This window comes from Lynx canadensis, chromosome C2, assembly GCF_007474595.2.
Source record: "Lynx canadensis isolate LIC74 chromosome C2, mLynCan4.pri.v2, whole genome shotgun sequence".
In the NCBI taxonomy this organism is placed as follows: Eukaryota; Metazoa; Chordata; class Mammalia; order Carnivora; family Felidae; genus Lynx; species Lynx canadensis.
This window is the reverse complement of record NC_044311.2, coordinates 5,005,637-5,021,554: the sequence shown is the minus strand read 5'-3', so window position 1 is coordinate 5,021,554 and position 15,918 is coordinate 5,005,637. Positions and strand designations below refer to the sequence as shown.

Genomic DNA, 15,918 nt, shown 5'->3' with positions numbered 1-15,918 from the left:
ATGTGATGGCACTTGACGCCGTGGGCCAGGCCCTTTCCACTGGGTGTGAAAACACACATCCTATGTGCTCAGTAAGATTCCGTTGTAAGCACGAGCGCTTTCTGAGTGTATCACCTGATAGCAAAATAAAACACTTGCCCTTTTCAACATTGTCTCCGCGGAGGTTTTCTAATCATGGCGACTTTCTCAAGTAAATGGAACCAAGGGGGTATTGTCTTCCATTCTCTGGCCAGAGAGGTGGGTCCTTCCTCTTGGCTTTTTCCTGCTTGTCAGTAAGACTCACGGGTGGCTGGGGTATGGTTGGATGTTACTGTGGTGCTAAGCCCTCCTCTTGCTGTCTTACTTCCCTGAACTGTTGTTATGTCAGTTATCTATAGCCACGTGACACATCGCTCCCCAAATGTAGTCTCGTGACGCAACCAGCGTTTATTTCGCTCATGATCCTGTAGGTCAGTAGTTTAGGCTGGGCTGTTCTCTTGGCTTTAACTGAATTCCTCCAAGTGTCTGTGGACGTGCCAGTCTTGGCCAGGCCCTTTCACGTCTATGGAGCCTCAGTTTGGACAGCTGGACTGATTCCTCTTTGTTCTACGCTGTTTCTTGTCCTCCCAAGGACGAGACTGGACCTATTCCCATGGCAGAGGCCTGGGTCTCAAGAGAGCAAATAGAACTAAGCCAGGCCTCTTGAGACCCCGCCTCAGAACGAGCATCAAAATCACACCCACTGCATTCTAGAAGTCCAGAAGCCAGGCCAGATGCCAGGGTGGGGAGGAGAAAAGGCTCCACCTCGTGATGGAAGGTGATGCGAAGTCACCTGGCAAAGCACGGGCGTACACGGAGGGGTGGAGAACTGGGGTGGTTTTTGCAACCTGCCACGGCTGTCGTCCCTGTATTCAGAAGCATCGTCTGCTTGTTTTGTAGGACTGACCAATGGTGATGGACCCGCTAGTGAGACCGACACTTTCCGGAAGGCCACTGAGCAGCTGGTCAAGTACATGAACTCAGGAAACCGGCTGCTGCATAAAAACTTTCTGAAGCAAGAAGTAATTCAAAGGTTCTTACGCCTCCTTTCTTCTCTGCAAGGTAATTTTGCTCGCAACATTCGCTTGTGCCAAAGATGATTTATGCTCACTAAAACTCTTTTCTAGTATCCTTAAATTTTTTTAAACATTTATTTATTTTTGAGAGACAGAGAGAGACACAGCATAAGCAGGGGAGGGGCCGAGAGAGAAGGAGACACAGAATCTGAAGCAGGCTCCAGGCTCTGAGCTGTCAGCACAGAGCCCGACGGGGGGCTCGAACCCACAAACCGAGAGATCGTGACCTGAGCCGAGGTCAGATGCTTAACTGACTGAGCCACCCAGGCTCCCCCTGTTTCCTAATATCTTTAAAAAATTAATTAAAAAAAATAAAAGTGATGAGCTACATGTAAAACATTCCAACAGCACAGAACATTATTCAGTGCAAAGTCTAGATCATGCACCTTGAACTTTAGTCCCTAAATCCCATCCCCAGCATCAGCCTCTGTTTCTGGTTTATCATGTATCCTGCAACAGTTACTTTTACATATATGATCATTTTTTAAATACCACAGATGTTTCTCTCTTCTATAGATAGTGGCTAATGTTGGGATATAAAGTTATTGTAGAATTGAATGTAATTTTTTTCATTAGGGGGAAATCAGGAAAGTTCTAGAAAAGGACTTCAGAGACACATTCTAGATAACTAGGGAAGATTCTAGAAACCCTAAGTAGGTGACAGTTAGTACTTTTAAAATTGGCAGTCAGTATGGGCTGTAACACATTCACTTGGACCATCCAAAGGGCTGAGATTTCTTACTTTTCCAGAGAATGCAGGAAGGAGTAGCCAGTTTCAGGCTTGGAGTTTTGCATTTGAATCTTAACCTCTACCACTTACCTGATCTGTGGCCTTGGACCAATTATTTAACCTCAGGACCTTCGGTTTCCGCAACCCTGCGTTAGCTAGGGTCCCTACCTGCTGAGATGATGGGCGTAGAGCACCTCGTCCAGGGTCCTGTTTTTCTCGTTTTCAAATGACGATTTTCAATATTAAAGTGAGTGTTTGTTTTAGAAATCTTCGAGAAAGGTGGGAAGCAAAAACCAGCAATGCACATTAAATTGCTCTTATTTAGGTGACTCCTGATTTCTTCCCTTCTTCTCTTCCTCCCTGCTTTCTTACTGCCAGGATTGCCAAACTGCAGAATGCCAGTTGAATTGTAATTAAAAATTTTTTTTAATGTTTTATTTTATATTAGAGAGAGAGAGAGAGAGAGAGAGAGCGCACAAGCAGGGGAAGGGCAGAGAGATGGAGACAGTCTGAGCTGTCAGCACAGAACCCGACACGGGGCTCGAAACTCACGAACTAACTGTGAGATCATGACCTGAGCAGAAGTTGGACGCTTAACCTACCGAGTCACCCTGGCGCCTTGAATTATAATTTTAGATAAACAATGAATATAGTTTAAGTGTGTCCCAAATAGTACGTGAAAGATTTAACTGGCATCCTATGTTTTTATTTGCTGAATCTGGCAATTTACTTACTGAGGACCTCTTTTAGAAGTTTCCCGTCCGTGGGCTATACCAGCGTCATGAACTGGGATAACATTATCTTGTCTCTGATGGAATACATCAGAGATCAGATGGAAATACTTGGCATCTCGTGATGTGAAATTAGGAATTGAGGGTTAAACCATCCTCTCGCTCCCAGCCGGCAACTGTTGATGTTGTAATTATTCTTCAGTGCCTCGTTGCATTTCAGTGTTCCTTAAGCAGAAGGAAGTGTTCCTTAAGCAGAAGTCTTAATATTATGCAAGACTTAAGGCAGGCTCTTGCCTTCTAACCTCTGAAGAACGGCCTGACTTACGTCTTCTTCTAAGACACAGTCATCTTTCTGCCCTCCTTCGGGGCCAGGCTCTACCCTCCTTCGAGTGTTTCTAACCCTCCCAAGAGGGTCACATGGCCGGTGCTGCTACTGATGTTTATGAGTGGCTGAGTTGTGTGCTCCAAGGAATGGCTTGTTTCTGTTTTCCCCAGTGCTTACAAACACTGACTGGTAAATTCCTGTTAATTATGCCTAAATGTGTTGAGCGGTATTTGCGTTCAGAAATCATATGCACCTTTTTTGGGGCGTGTGGTGTATTCTTATTTTTCAAAGAAATTCCTCCTGACCTGGTCTGTGACATTAACCGTGACTGCGCCAACACCTTCATCAAGTTTTTGCTGGAGAAGCAGAAGTGGCCTGAAGTGCTTCTGCTGCTGACCCGCAAGGTAAATGGGGAGCCGCCCCTGGGCGACTGCCTCCTCAAGGGCTGCAACTTCTCCGACCTTGACCTCTGCGCCCTCATCCCCCGCCTCAGCGCTTGGGACCCTCGGAGGATGCAGCTCCTGGGCTGCCTCATCGACAGTGGAGGTGAGAAGGCCCGTGATGAGCACTGGAGGCTTGTCCCCTGGGATGTCAGGCCACCGCTGGTCGCGGGGCTTTCACTTGGTTTTGGAGATTCCTCTAAATGTTGCCCCATTCTCTTCTTCGGGAGCGTCTCATTTTGCAACAGTGGCCCGGTTAATGCCCTGTCGGTTGGTGCTGGCCTGTAGGAACTCTCTGCGTCTTCGTGAATTCCACTTACCTTTCTTGTCTTGTCCTCTGCCTTGTGTGAGGAACCTCGGGTGCGTGGAGGGGCCCTTGGCCCTGGGTGTGGCCCACGGCAGTCTTTTCCTTCCGATGGCCGGCCGGACTCTTCCCTCCGCTCAGGATGCTGTGTGCATCCCTGTCAAACTCTGGCATTCCTTTCTAGTCAGTGGACTGGGATTTGGTGCTTGTTTTTAAAGAAATGGCCAAATAATTGCTGGGTGGAAACATCTGCCGTTGTAATCAGCACAATCACTGTATGTGGCTCAGTGTATGTCTGGAGTGAGCCGTCGAGTTGGTCTCCCTTCCTTCCTTCCTTCCTTCCTTCCTTCCTCTCTATTTCTTTCTTCCTTCCTTCCAACTTTATTTATTTATTTTTGAGAGAGAGAGAGAGAGAGAGAGACAGAGCATGCGTGCAAGCGGGGGAAGGGCCAGAGAGGGAGGGAGACACAGAATCCGAAGCAGGCCCCAGGCTCTGAGCTGTCAGCACAGAGTCTGAGGCAGGGCTCGAACCCATGAACCGCGAGATCATGACCGGAGCCGAAGTCGGACGCTCAACCGACTGAGCCACCCAGGTGGCCCGGATTGGGTTTATTTTAAAACTAATTTGGGAGCACCAGCCTCCTCCCACTTCCCCCTCTTCCCCCCTCTCCTTCCCTCCCCCCCCCCCCAACTAATGCCACTACTGATTGTGTGGCTTGGGGCATGCTATTTCTGCCTTCATGTCCTTTATAAAATGAGAATGATAACAGCCCCCCATTCTTAGGTTGTTTTGAATATAAAATGAGTTCATGCATGCAGGTTCTTGGAAGAGCACCGTGGCTGTGTGGTTTTCTGCTTGCTTGGCTGTTTAAGGGGGAAGGCCTGAGTTCATTGGTCCTCAGCTCTCAAAGTGCCACACAAAGCCTGCAGGCGTTGGCTGTACCCACATTTTCCGGGAGGTAGATAGAATGCCTCCCGTAGTTCAATGTCTTTAAACCCTTTCCTCGAGCAGAGCGTTACTGCTACCTTTGCCTGGACCCTGGCCGTCATGGCATTTCTCTTTTGTGCTCGAGTCAGCGAGCACTTAGGGAGCGCCTCCCTGGAATCGGGTTCTGGGGGGGCAAGGACGGAGTGAATGTGTGGCTGCCGGGGGCGTGTGCGGAGTGTAGGGGTGGAGGTCGGCAGCCTGCGGGGCAGAGGGGGTGTGGACGGGGCTAGAAGGAAGCCGATGTTGGGGGGTGGAGAGGTGTCACGGAAGATGGCATTTGAGGGTAGAAGGGCATCCTCAAGAAGAAGCTTGGTAGACGCAAAAGATGCGGGGACGCCATACTCGTATCACCTGATCACCGACTGTGTGTCAGGTAGGGCGGCAGGCAGGCCCCGGGATTTGCGTTGTTCTCGGGCCCTGTCCCCGCTCCCGGGCAGTGCTGAAGATGTGAGGGGGGGCAGACGAGTGGGGAGCGGCACGGCCCGCGGACTTGGGCTTTCACCCGGAGGGCTCTGGGAAGCCTTCGCCTCCCAGAAGGGATGGTGGTAAGAGGGGCTCAGAGGCCGGGTCGGCGTCAGCTCTCGGAGTAAGTGGCAGAAGGGGGCCCCTCCTCCTCCGGTGAGCCAGGCTGTACCCCGTCACAGGGATGCAGCTCACGGGTGTCCTTCTCTTCTGCCTCCTCAGCCTTGCCCGAGGGTCTCCAGGACAGGCAGGAGACACCGCTTGTGTTGTGCCTGAAACACGAGGACTTTGAGCTGGCTTTTCTTCTCCTGACCAAGGGTGCGGACCCCCGCGGCATCACCCTCACGGAAGGTGATACCCCTCTGCATGCAGCGCTCCACATCTTTTTAGACATCAGAGGTAGGCCTTTCTTTTTTAAGCAGTCTTCTCCTCGGAGGGCAGCTGGGCATTGGAACTGATGCCGTGCTTTTTTGTCTTCCCTGTGGGGAAAGCCAGCGCTCTGAAAAAGGCCCATTTCTTGGTCAGGCCCACCTGTTGTCTCCCGGCCCCTCACCCATAGCTTGATGAGAAGGGGCAACCATCACGGTGAATGGTCGGCGCGGGTTGATTCTTCACCTGGCTGTCCGTAGCCGACAAATACTTCCTGGTTATCGACACCATTTTCAGGGGCCCTGACAAAAATCTTACGTCAGGAATGCTATGAAGCTGTTTTAGGGTTTCTCAGCCTTGACCCTATTGACATTGGGACCAGGCGATTCCTTGCTGTGGGGGCCGTCTCGTGCATTGTAGGATGTCTAGCAGCATCCTGGGCCTCTACCCGTTAGATGCCCATCCCGCCTCCCAAAGTGTGACAACCAACGGTGTCTCCAGACGAGGCCAGGTGTCCCTCGGGGAGCAGACCGCCCCTGCTTGTGAACCCCTGGGCTGTCAAGTACTTGGGGGAAGTTTCGTGCTCTGAGATGCCCCTGGCTGGCGTCTCTCCCAATCCCGGGGTCTCCGTGCCCTGGGGAGAGCGACGGGGCACTCACACAGGGTTTGGTTTGTGTCTTTCAGCTGACATCGGTTTTAACTTCCTCAGCCACCTGCTGGATCTCTTCTGGTCCAACCCCGCTGAATTTTGCTACCTCAACCCCAACACCCAGGACAGCAACGGCAACACGCTGATGCACATCCTCTTCCAGAAGGGCATGCTGAAGCGCACGAAGAAGCTAATAGACCTGCTGGTGAAGTTTGACATCAACTTCAACCTGAAGAACAAAGAAGGCAAAGACGTGCGGCACCGGATCAAGAAGAACGATGCCCTGCTCTTGGCCTGGAACAAAGCTCTGGCGGAGTCCAGGCACAGGAGCCGGCAGGACTCTGCCGCCCACCCGGGGAGGCTCCCGAGGTCCGCCGCCCCCGGTCACACGTCTCAGCTCAGGTCCCAGGGTTCATCCAAGTCTCTGTCGTGCAGCATCAACGCCAGGACCCTGCCCAAAGGAGCTGTGGTCCCCGACAGCTGGGAGACTCTCCCGGATGCACAGGCAACGAGGCAGGAGCGGGGGGCCGTCAGGCCCTGCTCTCTGAGAGACCGGCTGGTGCGGGACATCACGGGTTTAATTCAGCGGCTTGAGCCGAATCCGTCCCTCCCAGAGGACTGTCCTCAGGGCTCTGAGCCTCGGGAGACAGGAGCTGGTAGGGAGGTAAAGAAGGACGAGCTCCAGCGAGCCCTGGGGGCGCGAGGCTCTGACTCCAGTGGGAACAGCCACACCATCCTCGAGGCAGGGGGTGGAGTTGCTCAGGCGGGCCTCGGGGCCTCGCGGCTCGTTCCCGCTGGCCACAGAGGGAGAGAAGGCGGTGACGATCTGGACAGCTGGAGCACGCAGGAGATCGAGGCCTGCCTCCAGGACTTCGAGAACATGACATGGGAGATCGAGTGCACTTCGGAAATGCTCAAGAAGCTGTCCAGTAAGGTAATGACTAAGGTCATGAAGAAGAAAGTCATCCTAGCCATCCAGCAGCTGGGGAACGGCGAGTGGACCCAAGGCCTCCAGAAGCGGCTGAAACATCTGAAAGGAAGCATCCGGCTCTTCGAGGCCAAGCTGGACAAGGGGGCCCGGATGCTCTGGGAGCTGGCCATCGACTTCTCCCCTCGATGCAGCGAGAACCCGGAGAAGGTCATCGCCACGGAGCGGACCCTGCACTGCCCGGAGAAGTCGGGCCGGGTCTACACAGAAATCATCCGGATCTGGGACATCGTCTTGGACCACTGCAAGCTGTCAGACTCCATCAGGGCCATCTGTAGCGCCTATAACCGGGGCCAGTCCTGCGTCCTGCGGAAGAAGCTGAAGGGCATCCACCAAGGCCAGGTGTCGGCCAACGTGAAGGTCCTCAAGCGCGTACCCCGCTGCTACGTGGAAGACACGGAGGCCGGGAAGAGCCGGGGCCACGCGGACCCCGAGTACTTCCCGCCCGCCAGCGCGGTGGAGACCGAGTACAACATCATGAAGTTCCACAGCTTCAGCGCCAGCATGGCCTTCAACATCCTCAACGACACGACGGCCACGGTGGAGTACCCCTTCCGGGTGGGCGAACTCGAGCATGCCGTGATCGGCCTCAACCCCAGGCCGCTGGAGCCCATCATCCTCATCGGCCGCAGCGGCACCGGGAAGACCACTTGCTGCCTGTACCGGCTGTGGAAGAATTTCCACGGTTACTGGGAAAAGGCGGGGCAGGCGGGAAGCCCGCTGCTGACCAGACAGATGTGGCTGAAGAGAAGGCTGGAAGTGGACCCCGGAAAGGAGGGTCCGGGGCCGGAGGAAGAGGGAGAGGAGGAGGAGGAAGGGGAGGAGGAGGAGGAGGAGGAGGAGGAGGAAGCGGAGGGCTCCCGGGAGGTGGAAGCCGTGGACGGCACAGACGAGGAGCAGGACCCTGAAGCCCGTGCGGGGGGACCCGGCGGGGAGCCGGGGGGGCCTGGCCGGGGGGCCGAAGCGCGCACCCCGGAGCATCTCCGCCAGCTGGAGCATTTACATCAGATCTTCGTGACCAAGAACCACGTCCTGTGCCGGGAGGTACAGCGGAATTTCATCGAGCTTTCCAAGTCTACCAAGGCCACCGGTCACTACAGACCCCCGGAACCCAACGTCCACAAACTCCAGGACCTGAGGGCGAGAACTTTCCTCTGTTTGTCACTTCCAAGCAGCTGCTCCTCCTACTGGATGCCTCTCTGCCCAAACCATTTTTTCTGAGAAACGAAGACGGCAGCTTGAAAAGAAGCATCGTGGGATGGTCCACACAGGAGGAGGTGACCATCCCCAACTGGCAGGAGGAGGAGGAGGAGGCCGAGGCGGACGGCGACAATGGTGAGGAGGAGAGGGCGGCGGAAACGCGTCCGTGCGACAGTGACCCCCGGGTGTATGTGACATTTGAGGTGTTCGCCAATGAAATATGGCCCAAATGATCAAAGGGAAAACCTCCTACAACCCTGCCCTGATTTGGAAGGAGATCAAATCTTTCTGAAGGGGTCCTTCGAGGCCCTCAGCTGCCCGCAGGGGAGACTCACGGAAGAAGCATATAAGAAATTAGGGAGGAAGCGGTGCCCCAATTTCCAGGAAGACCGGAGCGAGATCTACGGTCTCTTCTGCCTGTACCAGCAGATCAGGTCTCAGAAAGGTTATTTCGACGAAGAAGACGTTCTGTACAACCTGTCCCGGAGGCTGTCGAAGGTCAAGGCGCTCCCGTGGTCCATCCACGAGCTCTATGGCGATGAGATTCAGGACTTCACTCAAGCCGAGCTGGCGCTGCTGATGAAATGCATCAATGACCCCAACGCCATGTTCCTCACGGGGGACACGGCCCAGAGCATCATGAAGGGGGTGGCCTTCCGCTTCAGCGACCTGCGCTCTCTGTTCCACTACGCCAGCAAAAGCAGCGCGGACAAGCAGTGTGCCGTCCGGAAGCCCAAGAAGATCCACCAGCTGTACCAGAATTACAGGTCCCATTCGGGTATGTCCGGGCTTCGTGCCTGCCTGCAGGGGAGGTGCCAGGGCGCTGGCCTGGCACTGCTGGGCTTTGGTAGCTGAAGTGAGGGGAGTATCTTGGAGTCTGTGAGGAAATGAGCCCGTGAACGAGAGATCCTGTGGTTTCGGCTGCCGCTCATCCTTAGGCTGATGATTCAAGCTGCGGCCGAGTGGAAGGTGCATCCTGGGGACCTTGCCATGACGTGAGAAACATTCAGGGGAGCACTGAAAGTGGCTTGAGAACGTCTGCTAAAACACTTGGGAAGCAGGAGCTCGTGCCATATACGGCAATATGCCGATGACCAGTTACTAATCCCCAAAGCGGCACTTCTCTCCAGGAGAAGCCAAAAGAGAGGGCTAGGAGGCAGTGGGAATAGCACACACTCAGGTGCTTTTAACTTGAACCTCAGTTGTGCCCCTTCCTGGCGCCAGGCAGCTGAGCAGAGCACCTGCACTCGATCCTCACAAAAACCCTGCCGGTTAGGTCATCCTCCCATTTTACAGAGAACACCAAGGGGCAGAGGGTTTGAATAACACGACATCCGTGCTGGTTTATAGAATGCTCGCACGTTCACCCCCCTGTGTCCGGCATGTGGTCCGTGAACAAGAGAGTATCGTTTTACACGCTTAGAAACTTTATCCGATGGCATCGTGCCAGGACATACCTTCCTGCCCACTTTGCATTTTTGCTTCATGCTATGTTTTGAGATTTCTGCATATTGACAATGTGGAGCTCTAGTCCCTGCAGTCGTGACTCCTGTCGGCGTCCTATTTTATGGCCGTACCACGATTTGTTATTCATTTTCCAGTAACGGGCATTAGGCTGGTGGCAGTTTTTCACTGTGATCCCGGAGTGAACCTTCCTGAGCAGATCTCTCTGGATCTGTGTTATAGCCTCTTGTTTGCTCCTGGGGTAGGTGTGAAATGACATCTGGTATGGTTTGAATTTCCATTGTCCTGAGATGTGGCATCCTTTCCTGCGTTCACTGGCTATTCGGTGTTCTGTGAATTGTCTGCTCTCCTGTGCCCGCCTTTTTAATGAGTTGTTTTTCTTACGGATTTGTTCAGAATTTCATTGGTTAGGATCTTAAGTAGTAGCTTTAACAGGTATCTGTTAAAGTCCACATAAGATGTACTAGATTTTGGAGACTTAATAACAGATGCCTGTTATTTCTGAAGTTAATGGGACCATTTCTCATATTTCACCATTTACGTCTGATGTTTCTTGTAGGATTTGATAGATGCTCTTTTTCTAGATGCATCTCAGATTGGCTTTGGTTTGGTGGAAAGAGAAAATACATACATACCACACATACACATAGACATGCACATTCCACACACACACACACACACACACACTGTGAAATTAGATTAACATTCTGATTTGTTCAGCCAAGGAGTCAGAAAATGATCGGAGGGCAGGTGGCCTCCCAGAGTGCAGGGGACGCCACAGAACTCAGCCCAGCTTCCCGGGCTCCAGAAGCCTCACAGATGTGTATTTGAATTGTGGGGACCTGGCTGGGCCTGAGCAGTTCAACTTCTTGTTCTTCTGTGGTCTTCTCCCTGAGACTTGGTTGTGTAGGAAGAGCTGGCACAAAGTAATTTACGCTCTTCGTAGGAAAGAGAGCCTGACGCTTTTTCGTCCGTTCAGGAGTCATTTACAGAGCTCCTACCCTGCCTGGCGCTGTGTGTGGACTGGATGACTCCCTCTTTTCGTCTCCAGGGAGTGGCTCCAGTGGCAGGATCTGGCACGAGTAGTTGAATGAGCTCCTCATTCTGGTCGACCCCCTGGTTCAGCGCTGCTGGTCCGGGGCCAACAGCCTTTATGGTTGGCATGGTAGAGCCTGGCAGGGGGAGTTGTTCCTGGGACCAGTTCTGGTTACTCTGGCTAAGTAACCCGTGAGGACAGCGACTGCATAGACCCCACCTCCCACCTCCTCTCTTGGGATGGAGGGAAGACGCTGTGTATACGTTTCTGGTTATAGAACCAGGAAAAGCCCAGATAAGATGTACTAGATTATAGAGACTTTGTGACACACAGAAAATGTTTAAAAAATTACAGGCTACCTGTAGGGGCCGCTCACTGCTAATATTTTGTTTCATTTCCTTTGGATCTTTTAAAATATACATTAGGGGCGCCTGGGTGGCCTCAGTCGGTTGGGCGTCCGACTTCAGCTCAGGTCACGATCTCGCGGTTCGTGGGTTCGAGCCCCGCGTCAGGCTCTGTGCTGACGGCTCGCAGCCTGGAGCCTGCTTCCGATTCTGTGTCTCCCTCTCTCTCTGCCCCTCCCCTGTTCATGCTCTGTCTCTCTCTGTCCCCAAAATAATAAACGTAAAAAAAAATTTAAAAATATACATGATATGCATTTATCATGCACATGTATGTATTGATTATGTGGTGAATATACACTGTGTTTAGTGAATATTTCCCTTATGCTGTACTCTTTTTTATTTTTTTTTTATTTTTTTTTTTTTAATTTTTTTTTTTTCAACGTTTATTTATTTTGGGACAGAGAGAGACAGAGCATGAACGGGGGAGGGGCAGAGAGAGAGAGAGACACAGAATCGGAAACAGGCTCCAGGCTCTGAGCCATCAGCCCAGAGCCCGACGCGGGGCTCGAACTCACGGACCGCGAGATCGTGACCTGGCTGAAGTCGGACGCCTAACCGACTGCGCCATCCAGCGCCCCGTGTACTCTTTTTTAAAATTGAGATTCATGTAGTGCAGCATTCACCTGTTCATTTATTTTTTTATTAAAAATTTTTTTTTATGTTTACTTATTTTTGAGAGAGAGGAAGAGAGACAGAGTGTGAGAGGGGGAGGGCAGAGAGAGAGGGAGACACAGAATCCGAAGCAGGCTCCAGGCTCTGAGCTGTCAGCACAGCGCCCGACGCGGGGCGCGAACCCACGAACTGTGAGATCACGCCCTGAGCCGGAGCCACATGCTTAACCGACTGAGCCACCCAGGTGCTCCCACATTCACTTGTTAAAAATATGGAAGTTAGTCGTTTTAATATATACACAAGGTTGTACAACCGTCACCAACATCTAATTCCAGAACATTGTCACTCATCACCCCAGAAAGAAAGCCTGTACCATTAGCAGTGACTCCCCGTTCCCCTCACCCTCCCTCCTCTGGAAACCACTAATCTACTTTCTATCTCTGCATTTGCCCGTTCTGGACATTTCATGTCATAGGAATCGTCCAGTATGTGGCCTTGGCTACGTGATTAGCATAGCGTTTTCCAGGGTCCTCCGTGTTGGAGGATGTGCCAGACTGTCAGTCCTTTTTACGGTGGAACCATCTTTATTCTTTGGGTGGTGCTCGCTTAAGTTTCTCTAGAAGGCATTGAAGTGGGTTCCCTTTTATCACTGCGGGAAACACTTCCCTGCCCTTTTCTGATGCTCCCATGAGTATGGATCTCTGGCCTTTGCTAGCTCTTAAGGGGGAGGGAAGCCTCAGTAGCGGGCTGATTTGCTTTGACTCAAGTAGTTTCCACCTGTGGTCCTCACTGTATACATCTAGTAAATTACTATTGGATAGTGAAAGTTCTCCTTATTATTTGGTGATGATAGCAATGGGACACGTATGCCCATTTCGTGGCCTTTTACCAAGGACGTAGTATTCTTCTGGTGTTAGGCAAAGGACACGTGGCCCCTAGTGAACAGCGGAGAGACCCAAGATGATCTGTGTTCAATTCAGCTTCAAATCCTGTCACTTGGAGGGGTTTGCTAACTTCTTGGACCTGGGAGTCTCTGCTCATAAAGGTGGGATTGTCTGGTCTATCTCACTGGGCAGTCCTGAGGATTAAATGAGATAATTTTATGAAGGTGTTTGTTGTGCCGTAGTGTTCAGCCAGCTGACCGGCTAAGATAAGACAGGACAAGACAGGACAAGACATGACAGGAGCTTAGTGAGAAACGGGTCCCAGGGAGAAAGCTCTTCGCAGAACCCTCTCTCCAGCTTAGTCCTATCTCGTCTGGGTATAAATGTGGTGGAAAGGTGATGGAGGCCTTGGCTGCTGCCCCCAGCTAACATCCAGCACTGCTGGTTACCGTGGCAACATTTCCAGTGCTCCAAGCTCCAAGGGTCAGAATCATTGTTGTCTCCTCACCATCTATACCAGCCCCTTATATTAGCATCCTAACAACACTGATTGTTCAAATTACATTTCTGCCTCGACATTTCTTTATGAGGTGTTTTTCTCTAATATGAATGTAGGTCGAGGATGAGATCCCACAACACCTTAGCAACGCGTCTCTGCCTTCATCCCCTGTCCCCAGAGTGATTCCGCACGGGGCCAAAGTGGTAACCTAATGGGAACCCGAAATTGGCTTGCAATGATCCATACTCTCAGGGCCAATGCTGCTTCTCAGGACAAAACCACACACACACACACACACACACACACACACACGCACAAAAACACAAAAAAAACCAGTCATGTTGTTGTTGTTCGTTATGTGACATTGTTTTCTCTTCTATGTCAGGAATCCTTAATCTGGCATCTGGAGTGGTGGATTTACCTTCAGTCTATTTCCCAGAATCTTTGATCGCCTCCCCAGGGACTCTGGCCTCTTTGATGGGCCCAAACCAACTGTCCTGGAGTCTTGCAGTGTAAGCGACTTGGCAATTTGCTCCGAGGGAACAAAAGGAAAACCCAGCCCATTGAATTTGGAGCCCACCAGGTGAGCTTCTGGGGAATGCGTGTCGTGAAATAAAAAGGAGTGTGCAGTTGAGAAAAGGTTCGGGAGGCCGAATTACTCCACAGTGTAGAATTCAGTAGCCCCCCTTCCTGAATGGGTGAGTGTCAGAGATGGGCGAGTGAACGGTTATAAATATTTCAGCTAGCCTGGTTGACCAATCCCTTGGCGGCCACTTCTCGTTTAAAGACGTTACTTGCCTCCCACAGAAATAGAGTGAGCTTTTACCAGATTTCTCTTTGTAGAATTTGATGGTTTTTTCCTTTCCTACCTTCTTCTTCTCCTCCCTCCCTCCCCAGGTAATCCTTGTAGCTAATGAAGTGGCAAAGGAGAAAATTCCAGAAGAGCTGGGGTTAGCACTTGTGCTCACCGTTTATGAAGCCAAAGGCTTGGAATTTGACGATGTGCTCCTTTACAACTTTTTTACTGATTCTGAGGTATGTCATAGTGAACTCTGTTCACGCTGTGCATGCGTATGTATGAGCTGGGCTTCCGCTCTGGGAGACGCAACTTGGAGCTGAGTAGAAGTGAGTCTGTCACAGGTACTGGTTTCCGTTTTAGAGCGTCATCATTTGGTGTGTGGGGGGGGGGGGTGGGTGGGTGGGGGGGCTTGGTGTGTTTGGATACGGGTTTTGTCAATGGCTGCGGGTGGTTTTCTAGTGTGTCGTCGGCTGGTTCGCCCTGCCCTACTCTCTTGTATTCATCTTCTTCTGAGTGCCTGGTACCCAAGCGCCAGCTTCCAGTTTTCACTAGCTCTGTCATCCTTGACTCCCAAGGGTGCTCCAGTTGGAGTGAGCTCTAGGAGAGGCTTACAAAGGAAGGCAAGGTTAGCAGTGTCCACCCTATGAGGACAGAACTGGCAGTTCAGGTTCATAGAAAGAGAAAACTCTGGGAAGACAAATGAGGCTTGGTTCCTGCCCACTGCATCAGGTAATGTGGGGGATGAGGACAGCTTGCCCCGCCTGGGAGCTCCCTCCTGGCATGGCTTCACCACTGCTTGCGGCCCGTGTAGACGATGGCGGTGGAAAGAGTCCCTGGTTGACCCCCAGTGACCTCCGTGCCGCCCGCTGCTTTGACTGGCTCCCGAGTCCTTGGGAGGGTCTTTCTTCCCAAGCTCAGTACACTGTGGGTAGAGTCACCAACTCGAGCCGCTGGTTTCTCTTTACCACTCTCTTTTGATGGGGGCTCAGGCTGGATGCCGACTGTGCTGTGGGGTCTCCTCTGGGGACGTAGCTGGCTGTGTCCTTGTCCCTGGCGCAGACTTCCCACTACACACGTGCATGCTTGAAGGGGCTGTTTTTCGTACTTGATTTAGGAGCACTGTTAGCCTTGACACCTTAAATCTGTCCCGGAACTGACCGTTCACATGGGGTCCTTAGTGTTTTCTTTCCGGTCTTTTAAAAATATGATTGCCTTGATGGTACCTAGGACTAACATTGCTATGGGTACTTTACGGCTTATGAAGTACTTTTTGAAGGCCTTGTTTCCGTTATCCTCCTCTAACCCTCTGAGGTTGTGTGTATTTTCATCACCCTCATTCTACAGGTAGAGCTGAGGGTTCTGGGAAAATAGTCATGATGTAGGTGCCAGAGCCCGGAGACCAACTCAGATGCTTTCAGTTCTGAGTCTCGAGATCTTTCCCTCTGTACTCCTTTCCTTTTAAAGCCCCGCATGCAAATGGGCTTCCAGAATCTTCCACGATGAGTATGACATTGCCAGACCTTAAGTGCATTCTTTTTCTATTGACTTTTGCTAAGGCAATCAGATGCACTCTCATTGACCCTGGAACCATTTTAATCTCTGAGGACTAACTCTTTTCTTCTCATAATACGTCCATTGGTCATGGTTGGACCGAGGCTCTGCTGAAAGAGGAAGGGTAAGACTTTGTTGTTCCTGTCCTTTATTAGTGCCGGCTGTATGCTTGTGCCAGTAAGAGCCTGAGGAGCTGTGGGCTTACGGATCTGTAACTTGTGGTCGGTTCTACTTGTGAGAGAAAAATCCAGTTATCCTGTCTCACCTTGATCCTGGAAATGACAAAGGCAAAGACATCTTGGCCCTGTGCTCCCCCAATGGCTCCGTTTGTCGCATGAAATGAAAATAAATCCCAAATGGAATCTTTTGGTAACCGCCACTTCATCCTG

General features: G+C 51.7%; 1 protein-coding gene across 1 annotated transcript in view; it reads left to right on the top strand.

The window, feature by feature from the left end:
- TRANK1 (tetratricopeptide repeat and ankyrin repeat containing 1) overlaps positions 1-15,918 on the top strand; it is a 79,499-nt gene that overhangs the window by 36,053 nt on the left and 27,528 nt on the right. Inside the window, 11 exon segments of the mRNA XM_032594639.1 lie at positions 919-1,080; positions 3,172-3,426; positions 5,297-5,473; positions 6,128-8,218; positions 8,221-8,505; positions 8,508-8,561; positions 8,564-9,058; positions 13,565-13,618; positions 13,621-13,704; positions 13,707-13,762; positions 14,077-14,213. Of these exon segments, the coding sequence (XP_032450530.1) occupies positions 919-1,080; positions 3,172-3,426; positions 5,297-5,473; positions 6,128-8,218; positions 8,221-8,505; positions 8,508-8,561; positions 8,564-9,058; positions 13,565-13,618; positions 13,621-13,704; positions 13,707-13,762; positions 14,077-14,213 (3,850 nt within the window).